This window comes from Manacus vitellinus, unplaced genomic scaffold (assembly GCF_001715985.3).
Source record: "Manacus vitellinus isolate BGI_N305 unplaced genomic scaffold, ASM171598v3 scaffold_4_pilon, whole genome shotgun sequence".
NCBI lineage: Eukaryota > Metazoa > Chordata > Aves > Passeriformes > Pipridae > Manacus > Manacus vitellinus.
Window position 1 is genome coordinate 2,797,859 of NW_021940604.1, and position 25,708 is coordinate 2,823,566.

A 25,708-nucleotide genomic window follows, 5' to 3' on the forward strand; every position below is an offset into this window, starting at 1 on the left:
GGCTGTTAATCTCAACAGGCAGTTTAGCAGCCTCTACTGGGCTTTTATTGCAACTTGTTGCATCTGATTTGCTGTCATTACAGCAGTCTTTTTATGCACAGTGTCTATAATCTGCACCGTTAATGCTACAAGGAAATGCCCTCTTCTCTCTTCATTCACTCTCTTAAGAAATATTTAAAGCCAGGTTTCTAAAATAAGCTTTTAGATAGATTACTTTTATGGCATTTTAGCCATGTGAGTAAAACACAGATGAGATTAAAACCACAGAAAAGCACAAGCTATTTACTAGATGTAGCTGAAGTAAAAAGGGACTTATAAAGGTTGCATTGATTTGAGTTTGGGGAAGGTGAAGGTGTGCTGGTTACTGAGGCAGTTCTGCATATTTCCAAATGCTGTTCTCCTGAACTCTCCTGAAACTCTCCTGACCATGGTAGCTGACCATAAATGGGACTTCAGTCATTATGAGCGTATCATAACTTCAACTGGAATTATTCTATACAGCAGTTATGTTACTACCGGCACAATTGCCTGTGATATTTCTTACAGCATGGACTGGATGTGCAGTTGCAGTAAGAGAAGATTAGTAATGAACAAGAAGTGCAGATAACATTCTAGTCTGTCAGCTTCTTTATGAAGACTTTGTCAGGTATAATTATTTTGTAAGGTCTGGTTTGGCAGCATTTACTCTGAAAAACACTTGCTTTATAAGGGTTTTGTGAAAAGTCAGTGTGATATTAAGGTTTGTATTGAGGAATTTTCTCTATGTTGAACATGTACTCTGTCAGAAGAAAGGAGACTTTAAAATTTATTTATTTATTAGCTAGCTATTCATCCAGCATTATAATGGCCTTAGTATTTGCCATCTGAATCATATTTCACATTGTCATCTTTGAATTTTTTAATAAACAAGAGAGGCAGTTTATTTTGTGACTCATACTCATGGATCTGAGTAGCCTTTGGGAGATGACACATTGTTTACTTTGGTTTCAATAGTTTTCACAGAATAAAGCTTCAACAGTAGCTCCATCATGTTACGATTTCCAGGCCTTTTAAGTTGTCTGGGGATCACGCCAGTAGTCTTTAAAAGAACACAGCTAATTAATTCTTCCGGTTAGTTAGTATTTCTGGCATAAATGAGCACTAGGATCTCTCTGTGTGTCTCTTTTCAACATTATAAAGTCACACTGAAGGGGTTTTTTTTAAATAGCTAGAAGCAGGATGTAAAAGGATCAGTAAATGGTCATTACTACAAGCATAACTTTATATTGTACTGCACTTCAGTATTTAAAAGTTTTGCTTTGTAATTAAACTCTGATATTAATGGTTTTAGGAAGAATACTTTCTCTGAGTCACCATTGCTGGATTTTCCTTCTGGTAATTAATTTCTTGAATAGATTTTTCTCTTTACTTCTATGATGCTGTATTGCCTTTATTTTTATGCCCAAGTCTCTGAATGAAGCCAGAATGTTGCTGCCAGCAGTTTCCCTTACCTCCTGTTGGTACCTTTTTCTTGCCAGTCTATTTACTGGCAGTCTTGGCTGTTCACTCTTGCATCTGTGCCTTTTATTTGCCACTGGTATATATAACTTTCTAACAACATTCTGCATGTCCTGCTGCTGAATCCTGAGTTCTGTGGCTGACGACAGCACTACATGTTTGTTCCTTTGGTATGCATCTGTCAAAGTAACTTTCAGTTCCTTTAAGCTTTCTTCTAGAGATGGAGGCTGGGTCCATTTTGTAGTTTCTTTGCAACATCAATATTTGGGGAAAAAAACCTTTTAATCTGTTTTTACTATAGAAGAGAGGCCTCATGAGGCCTCGTTACCTTCTACTTCAGACTTCTGTAAGGTTAATAATCTTTTGATGCTCTGCAGTAGGTTGGGGTTTTTTTAAGTGATGATTGGAGAGAGACCTTCATATTCATATGATACAAGTGCATTTTTCATGTTATGTAGTCAGTGCAGCCATATTAGTTGCCCATTGTAATTGAAATGGAAAAAAGCCCCTTTTTTGTTTTTGTGAATATGTTGGAGTATATTTCTCTGTGAATGAAGATAGTGGAATCAGAACCTACTGGGTGTATTTTTATCCATAATACGGTAAATGTAATCATATTCCACTATGTTGCCACATTTGATGCACACGTACAAAAATTTCTTAGTACCTTCAGTAAAATTATAGACTGGATGTTAATTCTAGCTCTTTCTGCACTAACTGCCTGCATCCATCTTGGTTCTAAGCCACTGAAACTTAAAAGTACAGTAGTAAAATAAAAATAAGCAGTCTCTCAAGTTTTGCATGCTACCAACACATAGTTGGACTTCAGAAGCGTTGGATGATGCCCCATAAGTAATTTTATGTCTCATGAAGATGCAGAAAACTTTCTCTGTAGCACTTCTTTGAATTTTAAGATAATTGTTATAGTAGTTGGCAGTTTTGGAGTAATAACTGGAAATTGTGTTTTATTGAGACTCCAGACACTGAAAAATGAGCTAGAATACAAAATTATGTTATTGAAATGAAGCACTAGGGTGATGATGGGGTTTAAATACTGTTTTTCAATTTGTTCTGTGTGGTTTTTGTGAAAACTCTACATACATTAATCTTTTTCCGTGGAGTTTTTGCTGTAACAGCTGTGAAGGTGCTTTTTTTGCCCATCTGATAAAATTTACATAAGGAGTAAGTACAAACTTCTTAGTACTGTACAGGGAACTTGAGATGGAGATTATAGAATTTACTGTTCTGATAGAGTGTAATGTGATATGGATTACTTTAATGTAGGTTAGAGAAATTGGAAAGAAAAATAAGAGGTCTTAGGAGGATTGAGGGGACTAACTATTTAGCAGGAAGTCTTAAGGACTGTTCAGTAGACAAGGGGTGGAAAAATGGCATTTGCTACTGAATTATGGTAAATCAATTTTCTTCTTTTAATGGAATCCTCTGTTTTTGTGGACTTGATGTGATCTTGTCAGATACAAATTTTAATTAGGAAAGTATTGCAGTACAGTTATTGATAAACTTGTGTTTCTTTTTTTTGTGGAGTGTTTTTTTGTTAGATCAAAAATGCCTGCTTTCCATGTCTCAAGGCTTTCCTTTCTCTTCCAGAAAATGCTGGGACAGAAGAGATGAGTACTCCCTTTACTAAGGCCTAAAACTGCCTGTTGAAAAACAATCCTGACCAGGCAATATACGAATGGCCCAAGGAAGCCAGCAAATTGATATTCAGGTTTTACATGACCTGCGACAGAAGTTTCCTGAGGTACCTGAAGGTGTTGTATCCAGATGCATGTTACAGGTCAGTGTTCTGTTAATGACTGTAAGAGTAAGCAGCAGTGCTTATTTTAAGCCTGGGTGCCTCCTTTGAAAACAGATGTTTTTCTTACTATTTTTCTTTATAAATGAGACAAATACAGCCAATTCCTTTATTTTACACAGCAAGCAAAGTGTTAAATTGGCCTCTCTTTTTCGGTGTCTAATGAGGGGGGGCCCAAGGTAAACCAGCCTATAAATCAGTAATCAGTGTGTGCATGGAGACTATGGTCTCACCAATCAGTATGCTCATGCCTTTTGGCCATCTCAAGAGTCAAAACTAACTGTGGCAAAAGGAGGGATGCAAAGCCAACTTGAGTCCAACAGGGACAATTTAAGGCAGTGCTACAAAATGCATTATTTTTTTAAATTTTATTTTGGTTTTTATTTGAGGTTTAGGGCAGGTCCAGAAGCAACTTTGCTATCTAGTCTCCATCAGACTTTGAGGTAATTAGTGGGCCCTTGCCTGCATACAGGTTGGCCCCAGTGCTTTCCACTCCCAGTTCCCTTGGCCTGCAGAGCCAGCACTGGTGGCCTTAGGTAACTTCTGCACCGGCAAGTGTGATGTGGGCACACTCCAATTCTCTGTCTGACTCAGGCTCAATCAGGCAGGACTAGATGGTTGTAGCTTAACATCCACCATGTTAGACCTGAGTGGGTGTGATGCACTGGTGTGCTTCTGCCCAGAGCTTCCTAGGGCTTTGGCTGCCAGATGGGATTCATTTGTTTTGCTGTAGCTCTGGAGTCCATGTGGCTAATTAATGGATTTCTGTTGGGCTTGAAGGTAACAAAGTGTTTTTCACAGGTGCTGCAGTTAGTGCTAAGACCGTGGACTGATGTTCTCAACGTCTGTGTGCTGTTTTTAATGCTGCCACTATCAGGATACGTGCCCATGTTTTGTAGCAACTTCTACTCTATAATATGACGTTAGCCACTTCAGCAGATAAATCAGTATGCCCATCCAAAGCCCAGCAGGGACACCTAAATGCCTAGAGTTAACAAATGCTGATAGACTTACTTAACTATGTTCCTTAAACATGTTTGCTTTGCATTTTTCAGCGATTCAAAGCATCCATACTGATTGAATTTTTTTTCATTATCTAAGATACTCAACCTTTGAGTACTCAAGTTAATGAGAGAATTATCTTAATATTCATACAGATAATCTGTAAACAACACTTGATTTGAAAAATGACGGGTCATGGGTTCCCAGAAGCTAGTAGTCTCTGGACTATGACTAGGACATCTGTGGTTAGGAGTCAACATCCTTTATATCATAATTGTTTGTCTTGCTATTTATATGTATTTTTATTTATGAAATACATATATGTGTGTACTTACAAATGTATATGTACTCACACACATACATCCAAATACAGTGTTCGTACTCTTGGTAATAAACTTGTTAAGCTGTGCCAGTTTAACATTCATATTTTCAAGACTTTATCATAACTCTCCATTCTTACTAAGAAGAATCGTTAGACTAAGAAGCCATGAAAAGTGCAGTCCTTCAAGAGAATTGCTTTTGATTTACAAGAAGACAAAATTTTGCTTGGGGCTTGTGAGGTTTTAAGCTTTCCCCAATTCCTTCTTTCTAATTATTTAGCTGAAGAGGAAACTGAACCAGACTATATTTGTTCTCAAGACTGTACACTGCAAGTTTTATATTAGTGCTTTGTAGGACTTAGTACTACAAGTACAGTTTTGTTCTTAAAACATGAGAACTGCTTGTTGAGCAAGGTCAGTGGACTTGACAGGGTGAATGTATCAGTAATCACCTTTTGAATGTAATTCTTGATAAATTTAAAAGCTAATGCTTGTCTTTAGGGAGACTCAGCAGTCTTCATAACATTGAACACAGTGGATTTTTTATTTTTAATAAAAAGAGTCTTATAATTGTGAAGAAAAGATACTGTACATCCCATACTTTGACAGATTTATGCAAGGAGGGTTTAGCTTTTGAGGAAGTGTTTTAGGTCAGCTTTCGTAAGAGACTCTTTAAAAAGCACTTCCGTGTTTTTATTTGAGGGTTGAGTTCCATGTGTGCAGTATTGTTACACTAATTTGTTACACTAGAAAGCTACCTGTTTTTGTTAGTTAGCCCAGAACTAAGACTCACCAACAGAATCCTGTCATCTCGGTGGTTCTTTGAAATATTGTGAGCTCTGGTTTCTCTGACTCAGCTTCTAGCTTTTCTGTTCTGAGTTACTAGGGCTTTTTGGTTTTGTGTTTTGTGGGTTTGTTTTTTTGCTTGCTTGCTTGTGTTTTGGTTTGTTTGAGGGGGTTTGTTGTTATAAAAGCTGCCTAACATGACTTCTTTAAACCAACAAATTTTGTACTTGGACTGGCAGGAAAGATTGAAAAGCAGAATTTGAGAGTACTTGTGCACGTGTTTGCAATACTGTTGCAACAGTGTGTAAATCCTGAGTTCTGCTGCCTTGTAGTTAAGCATAGTGAAAGGAATTCCAATAAAGGCACTAAGTGGTTTAGGTCAAAGACAAGTACTTGAGGACATTATCAGGTATAAGAAATGGTGTGTTTGCCTTACCCCCACAATACCTAATGTGCCTGATATGTCAGGGTGAAGTGATTTTTAAGCTAGGCATTATAAGATATCCTAGGAGAGAATCTGAAAGAGTTTAAGCAGTTAGGCAGTTTATAATATTATTGATGAGGCTTTTATAACAAGGAAAGTTTCTTCAGATCACTGTGAATTATGCATGAAAAGCTATACAGATACTTCAGTCCTTCTCCTTGAATTCTTTTTAGCCAAACACAGCATAATTTTAAACAAAGGTTTGTAGCATTATATGCTTATAATGAAAAAAAATTATGGATAAAGAGAATATGCAAATGTCTCAAGGTAAATAGGTCACTGTTGAAATGTCTAAGCAATATATAGCATACTAAAACCAGAGAACCACCAAAGATCCAATAGGATGAAACTTAAACCCTCTTAATTAGGGAGTAAAAAGTCTTGGGCTGACAGCACTGAATGTTCCTAAAAAGTTTTGTATCCCTCTGTTCTTCCCAACAAGCCTCCTGCAATTCAGCTCTTCCATTCTCCTCATTTAAAGGAGTCACTGCAGTGCCTGCGATCTGTGGACGTTGTTCCCTGTTGTTCTGTTTTTTGTGTCTGGAGCATTCTGTAATGCCTGCTCCTCAAGTCTACGTCCTCTCCTTGCTTCCTTATTTCCCTCCAACATTCTTATTCTTTCTTTTTTTTTCTTTCTCTTTCAGGGTGCCAACATTTTAAACTCAATTGGGACATGGGCAGAGATAAGATGAGGGGTATTGTTTTGCTGGAATATGCTCAGTTCTGCCATCAACCGGTTCTCTGATCTATAAAGAGCTAGAAGCGGTTGAAACTCTGCCTCTGCCAGCCAGAAGATGCCAGGGGTTCCATGTGCCCCCGTTTCCCCTTTGAGTTCTCCAATTTTCTCATTGACGTCACTGAAATTTTGGAATTGATTGGATGCAGTCTTAAAAAAGAAAAAAAAATTGTCCAAAGAAATGCATTCAAGCTGAATGTAAGGGCCTTGCAAGCTTGGCCTGTTCCTTTTTGGTTTGGTATTTTTGGCCTTTCTGTTAATAATTTTAATTCACTTAAGTTCATGCAAAATCTGCCTTTAAGATCTTTCTAGCTTGTTTTTCTGTGGCATCCTATCTTTTTTCTTTTCTGGCTCCCTTTTCTCCTTTGCAACAAATACAAGGCTATTGTTCTTATCTTTTCTTACCCACTGTTCTGTCTGTGTGTTTCCTTTCTTCACTACTAACTTCCTTTGATTACTTTGTTCTCTGGTGCTTGTTCCAAACTAGAGCCAATACACATATCATCAATTTCACCCATTTTCATATATATGAAGACTTTTCTGCAACAATCCTTATATACAGTTGTCTTGTTAGATAGCCTTTAGGGAATCCTGTTATTTTAAGAGGTTTTGTGGCTGGGTTTTGGGGGGAATTTTTTTTTTTTTTTTTTAGAGTTCAGAACTGCATCTGGTCTGTATAAACACATAGTTTTGGTTTTGTGGGTGGAGTTTAGCCTTGTCATTCCTCTCCCACTTCTGTTTTCATTTTTTGTTTTTTTTTTTTTTTTGTAAATGTGTAAGGTAGAGATGGTCTTGCTATGTCTGCACAACACTGTCACCCTTCAGCTTGGTTGAAGGAAGAGAAATAGGTCTGCTAGTTTAACAAAAGTAACTTGATAGAAAGCATGTAGCATGGATCAATTTATCTTGCTTGTGTTACTCTTTAACTAACTGATCACCTTACTTCTTGGCATGTGCAGTTTTTATCCTTGGTCACGTGCATTCTTTCTAATAACTGTTTTCTGTGTGCTGGATGAATTTGACACCTCTTTAGTTTTATTAACATCTGGGCCTGAACAGATGCTCTTCTGGCTGAAAGTATTAACCTTTATTTCTTGAGGGGTGAGGGGAGGGAGGTTCTGTAAGAAAAGTGATATAGACAGAGCACAATATTAAGAAATTATGCCACTGACACATGTTCACTCTTTTCTAAAAATCCTTATGTAGGAAACTAAATTGGGAAGATTGGAATACAGTATTACTAAACATGTGGAAAAAGAGAAGAGAGATTAGCAGTTTGCTTCTGAAATGTTCTTAAAAAGCAAATTAGCTAGGTTGTGGTTTCTTTTCTAAGTCATCCTGTTACAGGTTTTATGAAGTAACTTTGTACAAATATAAATATTTAGGAGCTGTGCAAGCAGTGGTTTAAAATGAAAATACAAATGTCCCCTGGGTTTTCCATTAATAGTAATCCTGCAGTATTTTTATAAACTGAATTTCTACATTTCTTCTGAAGTCATGTACAACTCCTTGGGTCAGCATGTTTCTTCTCTGCATAAAATTCACTTTCCATTTTCAGCAACAGGTAATGCATAGCTGGTATTGAAGTATTTGGGAAAACATTTAAAATAAACGTATATTTTTATTTTTGTTTTTAAGTTGTTAACCAATAACGTGCAGATGCTGTGAATCCACTTCTGCTGTCATTTTCCTCCTCAAGCTGGAGATTTGGTCTCTGCTGAAGATTATTCTGAAATTGAGAAGGAATAGGAAAAGTATTCATCCAAGGTGTATCATATTGTATAGTGTTAGCTTGTCAAGGTCCAGGATCTCCCTGTCATTGCTTCAGCAGCAATGCTGACCTCTGCCCTTGGTGCCTCTGGCTGTCTCTGTTCTCAGGATAGTAAGCTTCACATGCAAGCCCCTTGTGTGTGCATAGCAGCTATGCTAGCCAGCCACCTAAAGCTTTCTGTCTGATGCTACATTGTTAATTTATCAGTTGTGATTGGGTGTATACATGTATAACTATGACAGTATTTAATCACTAATGTCAAACTTGCATCTGTCTTTTATAGAATAACAATAATTTGGATGCCTGTTGTGCAGTTCTCTCTCAGGAGAGCACAAAGTATCTCTACGGTGAAGGAGACCTAAGTTTTTCGGATGATTCTGGGATTCCTGGACTACGAAATCACATGACATCTCTTAATTTGGATTTGCAGTCACAGAATGTCTATCACCATGGAAGAGAAGGAAGTAGAATGAATGGAAGTAGGACTCTAGCTCACAGTGTTAGTGATGGACACCTTCAAACCAGTCAGTCCAACAATGAACTGTTTCAACAGGAACCACAGACAGCACCTGCGCAGGTTCCACAAGGATTTAATGTCTTTGGGATGGCTAATACAGTTAGTACTTCTAATCCAGGGCAGCATCTTGGATTTCACCTAGGCAGCAAAGGAGTATCTAACTTGTCTCAACAAACGCCCAGATTCAACCCCATCATGGTAACTTTAGCCCCAAACATTCAGCCTGGTCGCAATACCCCTACGTCTTTGCACATACATGGTGTACCTCCTCCTGTACTTAACAGTCCACAGGGAAATTCTATCTATATTAGGCCTTACATCACAGCTCCCAGTGGTACCTCTAGACAGACACAGCAACAACCAGGCTGGGCATCTCAGTTTAATCCCACGCACCCTCAGCAAGTCTACCAGCCTTCACAGCCAAGTCCCTGGACTACTATTCCTACATCCAGTACTACGCCACATACCTCATCGCAACACTCAACACAGCCAAACCAGCAAGGCCACCAGACTTCTCATGTCTACATGCCTATCAGTTCTCCTACTACTCCACAAGCACCTATGATTCATTCATCTGGTAGCTCTCAATCTTCTGCTCACAGCCAATACAACATTCAGAATATATCCACAGGACCTCGCAAAAACCAAATCGAAATCAAACTTGAACCACCACAGAGAAATAGTACTTCTAAGTTGCGTTCAACTGGCCCTCGCACCTCCACTGCTCCCTCTTCCCTCAACAGCCAGACATTAAGTAGAAGTCAACCCACTGTTTACATATCGGCCAGTCCTCCAAATACTGATGAAGTGATCACTCGTGGTCAGCCCAAGGTCTACATTTCAGCAAATGCCACAACAGGAGATGATCAACTTGTGCGGAACCAGCCCACGCTTTTCATATCAACAAATCCTGGAGTATCTACTACTGCTAGGAATATGTCTGGTCAAGTAAGCATGGGTCCTGCATTTATTCATCACCATCCACCCAAGAGTCGAGCAGTGGGCAACAGCACCACTGCAACCTCTCCTCGAGTGGTGGTTACGCAGCCTAACACAAAATATACTTTTAAAATTACAGTTTCTCCAAATAAGCCCCCTGCAGTTTCCCCAGGGGTAGTGTCCCCGACTTTTGAACCTACAAACCTTCTAAACCTTCCTGATCACTATGTTGAACCAGAGGGTATCCAGCATCTTACTGACCCTGTTTTAGCACATGTGGATAGGATCAGTGATGCACGGAAATTGAGTATGGGATCTGATGATGCTGCCTACACACAAGGTAATATTCTTAATATAAATCATAGAGATTTTGACCAGGTTGTCCATTCAGCGTGTAGATTACAGAACAGAAAACAGTTAGTAACCTTTGTGATGTTAATACAGTATTGTCAACTTTAGCATTCGTGAGTATTTCTAAATAAATAAAAGTGCTTCATAAGCAAATCACAGATTTCTTTTTAAGGTAAAGACATGTAACTGAATACTTGGAGATAATTCTTCTGTTTGTCTTAAGTAGATATGTTATCTGTTTAATGAAGTGGAGTCATAACATCTTCATTTTTTACGTTGTTCTGAAAGAAACATCTACTCTTATTCGACTTGTCTTAATGACTTAAAGGTACAAGTCCACTGTCAGATTTTTAAATCAGTTGAGATACTGTTTCCATTGGGTAATGTTCCCATTTTTTCTTTTTGCGAGTGTTATTTAAGAAAGAAGAAAAGCAGACTTCAAAAGCAATTAATGGGATGAAGTCTTGGCCTCCATGTTCTCTACTGTGTGCCTGACAATAAAAATCTTAAAGTCTTGGTACTTACTTCTGTTACGTTATAAAACGTTAGAAGGAACACCACACCAAAGTTAGCTGTTTTACAGGATCAGTGGTAATGGAAGGATAAAACTTAAAATATGTGATATGGCAATATAACCTGTTAATCTGTTTTCTTCTTTTTTCATGGGTTTGCATGCTTTTATTACCAACCTGATGGTTTATTAACCCTCCTGTGGACTTTTTGTATAAAGATGCTGAATGAATTTTAGGATATTTAAGCAGTATTCAGGAGAATTGGTCAAAATAATTTGTCTTTGACCTCACTGGTCCTCAAACAGTTGGTCACACACCTCCTCCAGACAGTTCAGAATTAGAAAAATGGGCTTGTTCCATGACCACTGTAAACATTCTTCAGATGAATTTAGCCATTTTGTTTTATGTATGTAAGTACAGTGATCAGGAGACTAGAAGCCATGTCTGCATCCAGAATACTATATGAAGTAAATGAACACTAATTATAGCTTGTGCACTACTTCTGGATGTAATTATCTTTGGTGAGGAGTAGTCAATCCTAACTCAAAAGTTTCTAAAGGTTAGGTGTGAGAACCAAAAGCTAATTGTCCTAGACTGTCTTTTACATTCAGTGCATAGTTAAAGAACTTCAGAAAATTACTCATCTGTAGATAAGGAAAACAAATAGCCCCCCAGAAGTCATATTCCCTTTTCTTACTTTGAAGGGAGACTTGACTGGCTCTTTTAGTTTTAGTCCTAGTCCTAGTAGATTTTGTATACCTAGAAATTAAGCAGCTGAAATCTTGTCCTTAGGCTCTAAATACTCTTCTAGATCATGAACTTGCTTCCCAAGCATTCTGCATTTTGAGTACTTTTTGATGTAGGGTATCCCTATCTCCTGTTTTGCCTTTCTGACGGCACTGACTTCTCTACCACGTCTAGTTCTTTACCTCTTGTACTCTTGGTAGCGATGGCCACTGTAACCTGCACAATCTCTATAGGCTGCAAGTATCAGCATTCAGTTTATCAAGATGGGGCAAGCTTGATACACAACATAAGAGCTCAGAAGTGTTGACCTCAGACCTGCTGTGGAGCCCAACTCTTCCTGAAGCCAAGACATAAATGCAGCTTTTAGATGAAGTGTAGATGCATGATGTGGGTTGGTACAGCTTTAGGGACCTCAGGGAAAGACCACCTTTCTGTGTCTTCAACTAGTTCATATAAAGTATATTCATGCTTCCGAAGTTCTTTACATCCAGAAGATTTCTGGCATGTGTGCTTAATTTCTGCTGCAGTAAATGCAGTATTTTTTACATTTTTATTATTATTTAATCTTTGGAAAGTTGAAGTCTGTGATAGGCTTGCTTGTATAATATTGATACTTGAAAGTTCTAATTATTGCTTTTAAACATGTTTCTTTTACTTAGCAATGGTTTTTTTTCTGTTACGTACAAGAAGGGATTTGAGTTGCTCGATGCTTTCTTTTGTGAGGCTGTGTTCTAAAGTGCTCATAATTTAGCCAGACTATGCCAAAAACCTTCCATGCGAGGTGATTGTCTCATTCTAATTTTAACCAGAACAGATGAGTAGTTTCTCTGGCCATGATTAGAGAAAAATGTATTTTCATCAGCTTTTCCATTTCTGCCAGAATGCTCCTTATCTTGGCAGGAAGAACTGAAAGTGGCTTGGAGTAGAAGGAACCTTGGGGTGGAAGGTGGAGTTGCTTTGGTGTCAAAGAAAATTTCCTGTACTTTTTTTATTTACTTTACATTTATATGCGTGGTCCAACCCAGGAGAAAAGAAGATGTGTTGGACCTATCTGCAAGTGCTGCTGTCTGCCATCCGAGAAGCTTTACTTAATTATGTGTGTAGGCACTCCAGTCTCCTTCCACGATTAGATTTCTCTTTGTCCTCCCAAGTAAGTCGCAGCAGGTAGTAGGTGGCTTCCCCAGATCTCTGTCTTGTTTGCTGCCAAATCTGGAGGTTATATAGTGTGAAAAGGAGTGGATACTGCTCAGAAAAAAATGGCTATCATTACCATGGAATGCTCAGTTATATCTCTGGCACTGACTCTGTGATGCTAAGAAACTCACCAGACTTACCAGAAGTGGTTGCTAATGGATGTCTCTCATTTTCTGGGATTCCTGTTTGAGATACTGTGGACATGCTTGTGGAAATGTCGAGCATCCACATCCGCTACTGAAGTCAGTAAGAATAAAGCTGTGAGAAGAGTAATGCTAGGTGTATGCCCAGAAGGACAGCCGAAAGAGGATGCATTTTTATGCCAATCTGTGTAGTGTCAGTTCTCTGCGTGTACAGGAGTATTGGTTCCCATTACTTAGCAGAGATTTCAATTTATAATTAGTTTTATTAATATGAAGGAGGTAAATGAGATTTCAATGTATACTTTAGTTTAAAGTGTTCTTATGGATGAAAAAAGTGAAATCCTGTTGGAAATGGAAAATTCTGTACTCAGATATGTTGCTGTGGTGTATGTTCACTCTGCGTGTACTCGTGTTGAATAGTGAGGCTAAATAATTATTTAGTAGTTGCTCATTCTGTGTGTAGCTTTCCATCTGTATAATGGGAAGGCATCCCATTAAGAAAATGCATAATTGTGTAATAAAATCTTTAGGTAGATGTTTTCTTACTTGGGAGCTTAAGTCCTTTAGTTAAGTATTACATGGCTTTGGCTGTCTGATTATTTTTTTTAGCCTGGGAAGGGGATGGTATGCAGAGTGAATCGTTGATACCATCTATAGGTGTTATATATGTGGGTGCATGTTTGCTTAGCAATTCTTGCCACTGTGTTTTTAATAAGTGAATTGATAAACTAGATAAGTAAATTAACATTTTGCACTGTTCTTGCTTTGGCTTCTTGGAGCTTTTTAAAATTTTTGAAAATAAAAAAAGCTGCAGGAAACCAGTTTCCCAAATTCCTATCAGTCCTTGTAGATGCTTAGGAAAAAAAAGACTTCAATGAGACACAGCTGTGCCCCATGCTCCAAGAGGCTTTGAGCCCATTGCATCATGTGATCTAAGAAAAAACTGCAGCCTTATATTTGGCTCTCTATATCAGGCCCCACTCTTCAGTGATGCTCTCTTTAAAAAATTAAATGAAGAAAGTGTTGAAAAGGGGAGAACAAAAAAAAAATCAGAATTTGCGTATCAAATGACTGAATTCTGTGCAGCTTCAAAGACAGATTTTGAAAACATGCACAAACATAAGTGTGTCCTGAGACTTTCACAAACCTACTGCCGCAGAGTAATTGCGTTGCCAGAATTCCCCTCCATATTTGGCAAACCAAGAAATCTCAGAAATTCATAGGTCTGTGGAATAGGGTGAAATCATTGCATTCCCAGATTAGCTTAGAAACACAATAACAGAAGACACTCTAGATTTAAAATTCAGATTCAAAGAGGCCTTGAGAAAACAAGTATGCCCGCATTTCCAAACTTACAAGTGTACTCAGAACCCGATTGAGTAGGTCTCTAGGGGAGGAAGAGTGAACTTTTGTCCTCTAGACTTTCATACTCTCTGTAATTATAATGATACACAGCCTTTGTGTGAAAAATATGCACTTTGAATATCAAAGGAAGCAGTGGCATCTGCTAGATTATTAAGTGTAATGTGCTTGCCAGTCTGTTGAATGCAAACATGCAGAAGTTGAAAAAATTGAAGTACCTCGTTTGCACGTAATTAAGAAGTTGAACTGCAGTGTTTTTCTGAACGTTTTCAGTTGCTCTGAGCAACGCTAGAGGGAGCTGAATACCTAAACTGCCGGTTTCCATTCATAAATAATGCAGTGGGATATGAGGAGGGGTTTGTCTTCCCCAACCCATTTTTTTTCCTGGAGCGGCCCGTTTTGTATTTAAGGAAAATTGCCAAATTCTGTGTGAAAGTCTCCACTTAAACTAATGTCTTCGAATTCCTTATCCAACTTACTTTTAGTGGAAGAAGTATAGCATAGCAATACAGAACGCAATTGTTTAGAGCATGGTGTTGATAATGCCAAGGTCACAGGTTCAATTCCCACCATATGGACCATTTGCTTAAGAGCTGGACTCAATGATCCTTCTGGATCCCTTCCAAATCAGAATATTCTGTGACTGAATTAATATCAAGTGATTCTTCTTTAATCATAATGGTAATTTTGTAATGAGTTTTTCAAAACCTGTTGGGATTTGAAATTGTAAAATGGTAAAGTAGTCACAAAGCTGGTAGGAGAATAAATGGCATCACTTTACAGACCTGGTGTGAAAATGGAGAGCAAGTAATAGTGCTGTGGGCATCCATCAGTGCCTTCTACCCCTTGTGCGGTTCCATGACAACTAAATTTCTAAACCACAGAAGTGGGAGAACATTGAAACGAGAATTTGTGGGGGTTTTCCCTTTACGAGAGTAGCTGAAACAAAAAAGGAGGTGGGGGATGCACAGGTCAAAGTCTTGAGTCCGTGCCATGCCACCTGGAGATATTCTGGTAACATTTTTCCTTACCTACCACATCCAGTGGTACTGGCTGCATGCCAGCAGCCTGCATCCAAAGGTCTGAAGAGTTCTGAGTCTGGTCAGTAGAGCACAGCTGTGTTGCTGCAGGTCAAGTACCAATAACCTGAGCTTTGAGATGTTGCCTCAGCAGTAATACCAAAGCAATAAAAATAGAAGAGACTGTCTAAAAGTGGAAATTAAGTGTAGAAGGAAAAAGGGCCTGTATTCTCCCTGCAGGAAGAGAGGCAAAGTAGCCTTTGATTTCATTTCTTTATAGTTGCAGCTGCATTTGTAACTGCTGGGGTTCATAAATGAGAAAAGTTTCTTCCACTATTTTTAAAAGGCTTTTCAAGAGGAGATAGTATCTTTTGAGAATACTTACCTGATAATTCAACAAAAATCTTTACCTTGAGATTTCAGTTATTACATTTTATATTACATATGAGCACAGTGGCAACTTTAACTATGGTGTGACTACTTTGACCTGAAATGAAGGTGCCTCTTTATGTAAACTTCTCTGATTTGATCGAAACCTAGCAGAAGCTTCATCAGCTTTGTCATTTCGGTATCTTGTGAACACATGACTCAAAAGCCTAGACTGGGTCTCAGTAAGGCTTTGCAGTCTGTAACACTGTACAAAAATAGTTTGACGTGGTTTCTATTTTTGAAGAACCTCTGGAAGACAAAATATGATGTGTGACTGAATGAACAGGCAGGAGTTACAGCAGAAGACAGTTCTGCCTGCCAGAGATGTGGAAAGTTGCATCTTTTTGATGTGCTATTTTTTCCTTTGCTACTACTCAGGAAACCTAGGCAACCAAATTTGAGTGCTTCTAATTTTTTGGTACCTGAAGAAACCACGATGAACTAAATATTATGTTTGACTTAAAGCTAGAGTTTGACTTAAAGACCTTTGTGAGGCAAATTCAGTCTATTGGAACGTCTTGTTATTGCTACTTTTTTATAATGTCTTCGGTGCTATAAAAGTATCCATGGTCTATGAATGGTCCTAGTTTGTGTGAATTACTGATTGAATGGATGAATTAATGACTATGAAGAAGTTGAAATGATTTCTGGATTCATTTAAAGAAATACTTTTTTTGTAGAAGGTGATTATTGCTTTGAGCAGTGTTATCTGCTTTTGTGGTGATATTTAGTAGTAAATCTACTTTCAATGAAATGAACTCATTAAACTGCATGAATTTGCATCTTCTGCTGCATACGTTCTTTGTACCTTTAAAAAGCTGTGGTTTAAATGCTAACTTCATTGTTTCTAAATTGGGTCTCCTCATACCTTTTGCTTTACAAATAGCAAACAGTGTTAGAAATTAGAAGCTGAGCTAATGGTTCTGCACCGTAGTTTAGGGATAAAATGACATACAATCCAGCCTCTGTGATAAATATCACTGTTTCCTAGTCATATTACTTATTTCTGGTTTAGTTTCAATTGGTGTGCCCTGTTATAATCAACACTGGATTATGTTCCAATCTTAATAGCAATAAGCATACCTAGTGCTGCATATTGCAGTTGTCTATCCTCTTTATGCTGTTTTACAGTGATGAGGTTGAATGCAATGCAAAGAAACATTTGTTGTTGGCTTCTGGTAGCCATTCTTGTAGGTTTTTAGAGATTACAGTTAAATTTTGCGTGGTCATCTATTATGATGTATGACTCATTTTATTTACTTGTCTGTAATTAATTTGTGCTGCTTTCAAAAATACAGCACATTCTGTCTTATGACAGAGATTTTTCTTGTGAGGAAAACGGAAAAGCAGTGGTTTTGTCTGTATTTTCCCAAAAGAATACTAACTTGCTTCTTTATCTGATATTGCCATGTGAAGGATAATAAAGTAGATAAAATGGGACTTTATGTATTGCAGCTTTACTGGTACACCAGAAGGCCAGGATGGAGCGACTTCAACGAGAACTTGAGGTTCAAAAGAAAAAGTTGGATAAACTAAAAGCAGAGGTCAATGAAATGGAGAATAATCTAACACGAAGGCGCCTGAAAAGATCGAATTCTGTTTCCCAAATTCCATCAGTAAGTTGAAACGTCTGTAGGCTATCAACCTAAACCACAAGTGTGGTCTGTCACAATAAATTGAAGGAAGAGCTGTTCATATATTGACAATATACTAGTGACAGGCAGTATAGCTAGAATTAAGCTGGTAAACAGTGTAGCTCAGAGTAAAGACTAAATATGTGTTATTTAACCACAACCTTGCAGTTCACTAATTGCTTTGTGAAGTATTGCTTTTAAAGGCAGTCACAAAAGGGTTGGCCTGCTAGTCCTTTCTAACATTTCAGACTACAATTTAATACTCATACTACTTTCCACACCAAATATTCTTTGGTCTTTGTGCATATACCAATCTTGAGGAAACCAATTTAATGCACCAGTTTTCAGTGCATTCAACCATTGATTTGGTGGACCATTGGCGATGTCCTGACCACAGTCTAGAGTTGTTCAGTCAGCTCTGAAGCCTGATGTGAGGGAATTAAGTGGGTTTCAAAGATTTTTGTAAGATCATACTTGGATTAAAAGAAAGGTGGTCATAAGGGAAGATTTTTAATCTTCATTTCTAAAATAACTAAATGCTGTCTACCTGTGTGTGAATGATAACTGTTAATAAAGTGGGGAAATTTAGTCTAACAGGCAGATTTATTTTTCCAGCTGGAAGAAATGCAACAGTTGAGAAGTTGTAACAGACAGCTGCAGATAGACATAGATTGCCTAACCAAAGAGATTGATCTTTTTCAAGCAAGAGGTACAGTATATCTTAGTACATCAACAACTGTAAATGTTGATTTTTTTTTTATTTTTTTTTTCACTGTCTACATTTATCAAAGGAGTCTGTGTTATAAGTGATGGACACTGTTTGCAAAATCATCACAGTAGTTTGAGCAAAACCATGGAAGTAACTGTCTTTTATGCTTGTTGTTTTAGTTGGCTTTATGATTTTCCTAATCCCACGGTCGTTCCTGTTTCATACTTGGCTCAGAAGAGAGAAACTTGTGATGCTATTTATTTAATAAATACTGGGGGGAAAAATCTGATTATCTGAGTATCAAAGCGAGAAAAAAAGTTTTTTAAACCATACAACTATACGTATGTGTCCATCTCTCTCTTTTGTCTTCCACATCTGTCTGTATTCAGCCTCTCAAGTTAGCAAATATAAACTACAGTTGTAACTTCCAGTGTGCTCTCCTTCTTCCGCTTTCCTTGTCTGCAGGGACACAGCCTGTGGTCATGAGGGTGAAATTATGAGACAGCTGAGCCAATTCAAGAGCTGCCAACAAGAGATCCTGCTCTCTTCCTGCTTCCCTCTTATGCCACTTACTGAGCTCTGGCTCTGTATTAGTCTTTTAGACCCTTTGCAGAGCTAATTCTGTCCACAAGCCAAGCAAAAACTGTTGCATTGCTGGAAGAGCTTACTACATACAGCTCATGTGAGGGAGAGGCATGGGTAGGGAGAACTGAGATAGTGAGAGGGAAGGAACCAATACTTCCCACTTCTAGCAGCGGTGAGCTGTTAGGTCAGTTCAGACATAAACCGTGGAAGTTCTCCTTCAGACAATATACCTGCAGTTAAGGAGAAGGTAGACAGGTGTACTGAATGTAATGCTACACTAAAAACCTGACCTGAAATAGAATATTTAAATTGCAGATGACTTTTTTATCTGTTTGTTACAGTAAATTGGATGTAGGACTTCCTCCGAGTATTAATTCTAAGCATGTATCTCTGAGTATAGTTGCAGTTTAGAAAAAGCTAGAATTTACAATAGAACAGTGTTAAAGCATAGCAGAAAAAAAATACCTTTAAGAGTTTAGTCTGCTGGATTCTGTCTCTAGATTGCACATTTTGGGCAATAAGTTTCTAACAGTTTATTGTTGACATCGCTAATATCTCACTTGGGTCTGTATTGACACCTTGATATAAAAGGTGATAAGGGAATAATAGTACTGTTACAGAATTACTGCCAGAAAAAAAAAATTGACATGCTTCCCGACTCAGATTTATTTTTTTAAACTGCTGCACCTTTTTTTTTCTATTTTTAGGACCACATTTTAATCCCAGCGCTATTCATAATTTTTACGATAATATTGGATTTCTTGGTCCCGTGCCACCAAAACCCAAAGGTATTGTACTGATAAAATTTGGATTTAATTCAAATATTTGGTTTCCATCTAATATCAAGTTCTGATTTACAAATCTATTTTAAATGTTGATTATGGAATAGATTTCTTCAAAAGTATGTGAACCTTGCGTTTTATTTGTATTGGCAGTAAATATGCTTCTGTTTGCTCTTGTTTCCTCTCTATTCATACATTCAGGAAAGAGAAGTATATTAAATGGGTTATGTTAAAGATGGATAATATATTGGAAGGTAGTTTAAGTAAATGGAAGTATCCATCTGTCTTTAAAAATGAGCATGAGGTACATTGCTTAGGGATGAGTGAAACTCATATGACTTTGTCATTGTCTGTGGTGAAGAGTGGATTTGCTTATAGCAATAACTCAGTTTGGTTACCTTGACTGGACTTCTGTCTACTGTAGAGATTGTATTAACAAATTACATGAAAGCCTCTTCTGACTATTGTTACATATAGTTCTAGCTAGTTGAAGAGGAAAGTAATGTAGCCCAGTAGGGCAGTCAGTATTGCTGAATATTAGCCAGTCTTAAACATTCTGCTTGTCATTGTTTGGTACATTACTTATTTTCTTCCCTCTCAGGATGTCAAACAAAGCAGAATAATTTCCTCTTGTGTGTTACATAAAGCAGAGAATGAAATTAACTTATTTGCAAGGGCATCATACTATGAACTTTAGGCAAACCACCAAGTGAAATAGATAATCCACTGATGTTTCTGTGCAATCTTTCTGTTCAGGAAGTTCTCCACATAATATATATATGTGTGATTGGTCCTTATCATGTGCAGTAACTGTTGCTACAGAATCTCATCTTAACAGATTTCTGACCGTTCTATATTGTAAAATGGTCTAGATAAATAGGACTTTCTTTATCTTCCAGACTGTTTGTAACATCTCCAAACTGATACTGTTTTTCATGCTTTATAAAGCTCTTCTTTTATCTTTTATCTGAGCTGTTAGTGAAAATACTAACTGAAGTTAAATCCATGCACAGTCCTATTAGATACATTTTACAGCTGAACTATAAAGAATTTATAAGAAGTTCTGTCAATTATTTATTTACTGTAGTTCCCTTTACAGTAAATAAAAAATAACCTATCACAGAAGAAAATTTAAATTAATTTTCTGTGACTAATTGTTAACATTTCCATTGGCTTATCTCCTAGGAACTCCAAAATTTATTTGATTCAATCTTGAAAATGCAAAATTAACCCCGACTGGTTTATAAAGCCCTGAAGTCCCTTTATCAATTGTCTTCCTTTTCTTCTTTCTTTTTAAAAAAGTATCAGCGGTGTATCTTAGTTGTTCATTAATTTTCAGTTAAACTGAAGCTTAAAATTAACTGTCACATAGGCTTTGATTTAATCCACAATTACTGCTGTTCCCAAAAGAAAGAAAAATAATTCTTCTTGCAGTTGTGAGCAGTACTGTTGTACTTTATGAAGATCTTACTGTTGTTTTGCAGCAACTTCCATTGTCTAGTTGCTGATGAGATGTTCTGCAGTTGAAATAATGGGATGAAGGACTTTGCAGTTGCCTAAACTGGGAACCTTTAACTTCAGAAGTCACTCATCTCCCTTTTCATCTTTTTCATCCCTTTTCTCTTTTCTTCTTTTCTCTTTTAAAATAGTCTAACACATCATGCAAAAAGATGCACTTGTATGGTTAGGAGCATTACTCAGTAACATGACAGAGCCAGGCATTGTTTTTTCTTTAATGTATCTGCCTGCTGAGCTGGCTTGAGGAAGAACTGCTGATACTCATTCTAGGGTCAAAAAGTTAAACATGTTGGAAGGTTACAGAGCATTTACTTCTTGGCATAATGAATTTTAGACCTCAGACTTCTAAATCTTGTGCATGTTTCCTGTGCTGATTAATTTCTAAATTTTATCTCCTTTCCATGCAATAGCTTTGAACTGAAGGCGGAAAGGAAGAAGGCAGAGTGAAGGGATGGGAAACTTGCTTTTTATAGTTTCACCTTGTGCCTTTTGGCTGACTTACAATCAAACTGTAGTCAAGGGGGTGGTAAAAAGCTGCTTCTGTCACTCGTAATAACTGTGCTGTTCTCAGAGGAACAAGATAGTTCTAAGTTACTGAAAAAAAATAATCTCAAAATTCTTTCCATGCTGTTCTTGGTTAGTAACTTCTTATCTTATCTCTTTCGTGTCACAGATCAGAGGTCCATTGTGAAAACACCAAAGACTGTTCCAGACACAGATGAAGATGAGGGAGCTCAGTGGAGCTGTACCGCCTGTACTTTTTTAAATCATCCAGCCTTAAATCGCTGTGAACAGTGTGAAATGCCCAGGCATTTCTGAGCCAACAGGCCCATTACCTTCTGTAAAACCACAGCAAACATACAAGGAATTATCCAGTCATTGGGGGGCAAAAAAAGCATTTATGCGTAGGATATTGTAAAATCGAAGTTGTGAGGAGACGGTATTTTGCTAATGTTCAGTGTCAGCCCACAGAGCAAGCAATACCTCAGTGTTGTGCCACAGGCAGTTGAGATTGACTGACTGAAGGGTAATCTGCTGAAAGACTTGCCAGCTGCCTAAGCCATGTACAGTATTACCAGTGTCCCAATAACAAACACCATGTTCAGTGCCTGGGTGTTGCCCATCCTCTTCTTTGCCCCAGTGTCACTACTGAATTTTGACAGGGGAAGGGAATAGAGTGCTAGTGTTTTTGTTTTCAGAGCTCTCGGTGAAACACTACATGCACGGAGGAGATCTTAAAAGGAACAAGGTTTAAATATTTAAACTGTTTGCTGCCACATAGTGCCTTCGATAAAGGGAAGAGCTTCACGAATCAGTGGTACTCTTTGCCTTGTCTTCCCTGAAAACATCTCTGTGAAGCCAGAAATCAGTACAACTACGTCTAAAGATGAAAAGGAAAAACTGCATGCGTTGTCTGTACAATACACACAGTGAAATACCCCAAAGCTTTTCCTACTGTACATAGTTCTAGGGCCTGCTTTAAGTGATTTCTTTTCTTCACCTTTATTATTTTCTTGTAATTCTGTATGTATAGTGTAATAGTCTTTTTGTTAACTTTCTTTTTTTCCCTTTAAGTGATTAAGCACGATCATGTCCCTTTTTTTAAGCTTTTATCTGAGAGAAGCAATGCCTTAAAATAAGAGCATTAATAAGAAACTATGCACAAAATAGCTTTCCTCTGCTCGTTCTGTACATTGCTCTTGTAAATGCTGATGATCTGTGAAGACCTGCAGATGCAGCGTGGTAAAAATGCAGGAAAAGTTTGAAGAGTTACACATATAGTTCACTCTGTACACTGAGTTTTACGGTGGGTGACACAAAGGTAGCATTTTGTCTGGCATGAGGAAACTTTATACTAGGAAACTTTCAACCCACCAACAGATCAGCATCCGAGTTGAGCTTGCTTCATCTGCTGGGTGTCTTGCAGACTCCTGAAGAGAGATTCATTGGGGAAGTACATACAGTGCCAAAATCAACAGCAGCAGCATCGTACAGCTTTGTTCAAGGACTTTAAATGCTTTCCTGTTTTGGCAGCCAGTTTCTAAACCTGACTTTGTGGTGAAGTCTCATATTTATAGAAAACAAGGATAGCGATATTTAGGACAACTGAAATAAAGGCTGGAAAAGAGAAATCAAACAGACTTGAACACTGAAGCAACCTCAAGCATCTCTTATATTTTGATGATCTATTTTTTTAAGGAAAATACTCACATGATCGGGGATGTATGTAACCGAGATCAAGGAAATGGAATTCCAGTACAATATGCATGAAAGACGGCACGCAAAGAATTATGTAGCAGCAGCACTTAGTGTGAGGCTGGAGGGAGTGCTAACAATGTAGCAAAAGATAAAGTAGACTGTCACCCACTGTAAACATCTGCCAGTGGACACTTTTATTAGGAGTTTTACAAGTGATCTATGTGAATGCACAGAGGCCTTTGTTTTGAAGGCTTTGCATTTTTTTTATGTGGGAAGAAAATGTCAATCCCAGGTAATTAGGCAGTAGACCCAAAGCACACTTGCATTCAATGCATTTTGTTTATAAAATGAGGCCTTGTTTTTCAGCTTCATCTGCAGTTCTATGTGAAGATTGACAAATCAGTTTTTACCTGTTTATTAATAAAACCTAATTTGGATATCTTGAGTTGATGGTTTTGTGATTTAGCTGGGTAAACTGCCTTTGTAACAGATAAGTTATTTATAAAAATTAAAAAAAAAATTATATTCTAATGTTTTCTTCTGTGATTTGTTTGCTTTTTCCATGCTATGGAGCAACAGAATACTCAACGGAACAATAAGTATTAACAGTATTAAAAGTAGGATGATTTCTTATACCAGAGTTTTTACTTAAACTTTTGTCTTGTAGAACCTTGTGTCACTCCTCCCAGGCACTATTCTGTTTAATTCAGGGAGGGTATGGAATGTATTTCATAAAGTTGCACTGACTAAATTGTTTCCTGACCAAAGACCATACTCATAAAGTAATAAGCTGGACACAGGCCCTTTTTACTTCATGCTTCAGGGGTTTACGATTTTAAAAATATTTTTCTAATCAAAATGGGTAACCACTTTGTCCAGGGCAATAGATGATATAGTTACATCGATATAAGCATGGTTTAAAGGATGAACGTGGTTAAACTGTATTTTGGTGCTATGTATATAATAAGTGCTGTGAGATATGCAGTGTTCTTAGACATGTCTTTCCCGCATGGATCCTGTCTAAGCAGACAGTTAGTACTTGGAGTTGGACTTTCCTGCGACACAGTGATGCTGTGTAAAAGTCCTTCAGGAGGCCTCTGTAAACAGATCTAGCAAAAAACTAACTGCAAATCCAGCAAAAATCTTTCCTTAACACATTCAACTGGAGTGCCTTAATCTGCAGTAGGAAATAAAGTGGTTGGAGCAAGGAGGGCAGCTGTATTTAAAAAGCAAACAACAAACTCCAGTCAACTGTGGGGTGGAATGAGCATATTTGGAAAATAGGCAAGATGGAATTCTGCTCATTCTATAAAATGCATAATTGATCTTTTCCCTGCATTTATTTGAACGTTTATTTTTCTGAAGGGGAAAAAAATATTTACATCGTAGCTCCAGTTAGCTGCGCAGAGCCATCCACACAATATGAGTATGTATTGGACAGTCTGTTCAATAAATGATACTGGAATAGTGGGATAAGAGCAATTATGTCTCCAGTGTCACCTCTTCTACAGACTTTTGCCTTCACCTTCAGGGGTTTTATGTTCCTTGTGTATTTCAGGTCACATGTATCATCAGCACTTCCTTCAAGCTGATACCAGTATAGTGACATGTCACTATAGTATGTCTTTATTGGTTTCAGTTAAAAGGATGAAATAGGACTGGATTTCACTGCTGATTTATTTTTTTAATTTTTTTCCTGATAGAGGATAACTATAAAAAAAGAAACATTTGCAGTAAGGTTAAACTTTGTATTGTGTACATCGGTAGTTTATCTTGGACGCTGATTTATGACTTGACTTTTCTGTACTGTCTTTGTCAGAGATCTCTGTAACTGTAAAAAAAAAAAAAAACCTTTTTGGCAGGAAAGCATTGCCCTTCCTTCCTGGCTTTCAGAGATGCTCCTGTGTTTTGTGAATGCTTGGTCAAGTTTCAGAATAGGGGTAACATTAAAAATGTAGCAACAGAACTGAGACAAAGAGATGGTAACGGACTGCTGTGTGTCATCATCTCTATGGAACTGACCCCAGTTCACCTTGCCACTTTTCTAGATAAATTAGAAAAACATTTATCTTGTGCAGTCAGCACTCAATAGAGCTATTCTTTTGCCTGGGAGTGTGGTTAGGTGTGGCACCTCTGAAATTCATATTAATTGTGAGATTCAGTATCTTCAGTCTCAAGCTAATGATAGATTGGTTTATAAGCTGCATGGTTGGTATTTGTGCCTATCTTTGGATTTGCATTATTTGTGTGAATTTAATCAATTTTGTGGTCTCGAAATGTCTGCCTTCAGTGTACTTTGTAGATGACCAGGGACAAAAGTATCCTTATCAGTACTACATATCTTCAGTCAAATTCCTCTGCTATAAGTGTACATTGGAGCCTGGACACATTGATTAAAGATATAGAACAAATAATTGAAAAAAAAAGCCAACTGTTGAATTTACCAAGTATTTACCCTTTTCAGTACTATGTTGGTATTCTAAAATGGGAGTATTGCTACAGAGCAGTGGCAGAAACTTTACAATACAGTTAATTAACAGCATCTACAATGCAGCTTCTGAATGCATGGCAACTCCCAGGAATATCTAATTCTAACTTTAGCAAGAAAAAAGATATTTTATTTGTCTCTTTATTTGTTAAAATACTCTTGTAAGTT

General features: G+C 37.6%; 1 protein-coding gene across 2 annotated transcripts in view; it reads left to right on the top strand.

Moving 5' to 3' along the window:
• The window catches only part of TAB2 (TGF-beta activated kinase 1 (MAP3K7) binding protein 2), a 62,667-nt gene extending 39,084 nt beyond the window's left edge, over nt 1-23,583 (top strand). The window contains exons 1-7 of one of the 2 annotated variants that reach the window (XM_018078169.1): nt 3,189-3,295; nt 6,550-6,839; nt 8,696-10,208; nt 17,081-17,241; nt 17,875-17,968; nt 19,261-19,341; nt 21,527-23,583. In XM_018078169.1, coding sequence (XP_017933658.1) covers nt 6,714-6,839; nt 8,696-10,208; nt 17,081-17,241; nt 17,875-17,968; nt 19,261-19,341; nt 21,527-21,672 — 2,121 coding nt within the window. In that variant the 5' untranslated portion in view covers nt 3,189-3,295; nt 6,550-6,713 and the 3' untranslated portion in view covers nt 21,673-23,583. Of the gene's footprint in view, nt 1-3,105; nt 3,296-6,549; nt 6,840-8,695; nt 10,209-17,080; nt 17,242-17,874; nt 17,969-19,260; nt 19,342-21,526 lie in introns of those variants that run through there. The other variant, XM_008928382.3, reaches the window with a different exon arrangement.
• Nucleotides 23,584-25,708: the final 2,125 nt, after the last annotated feature.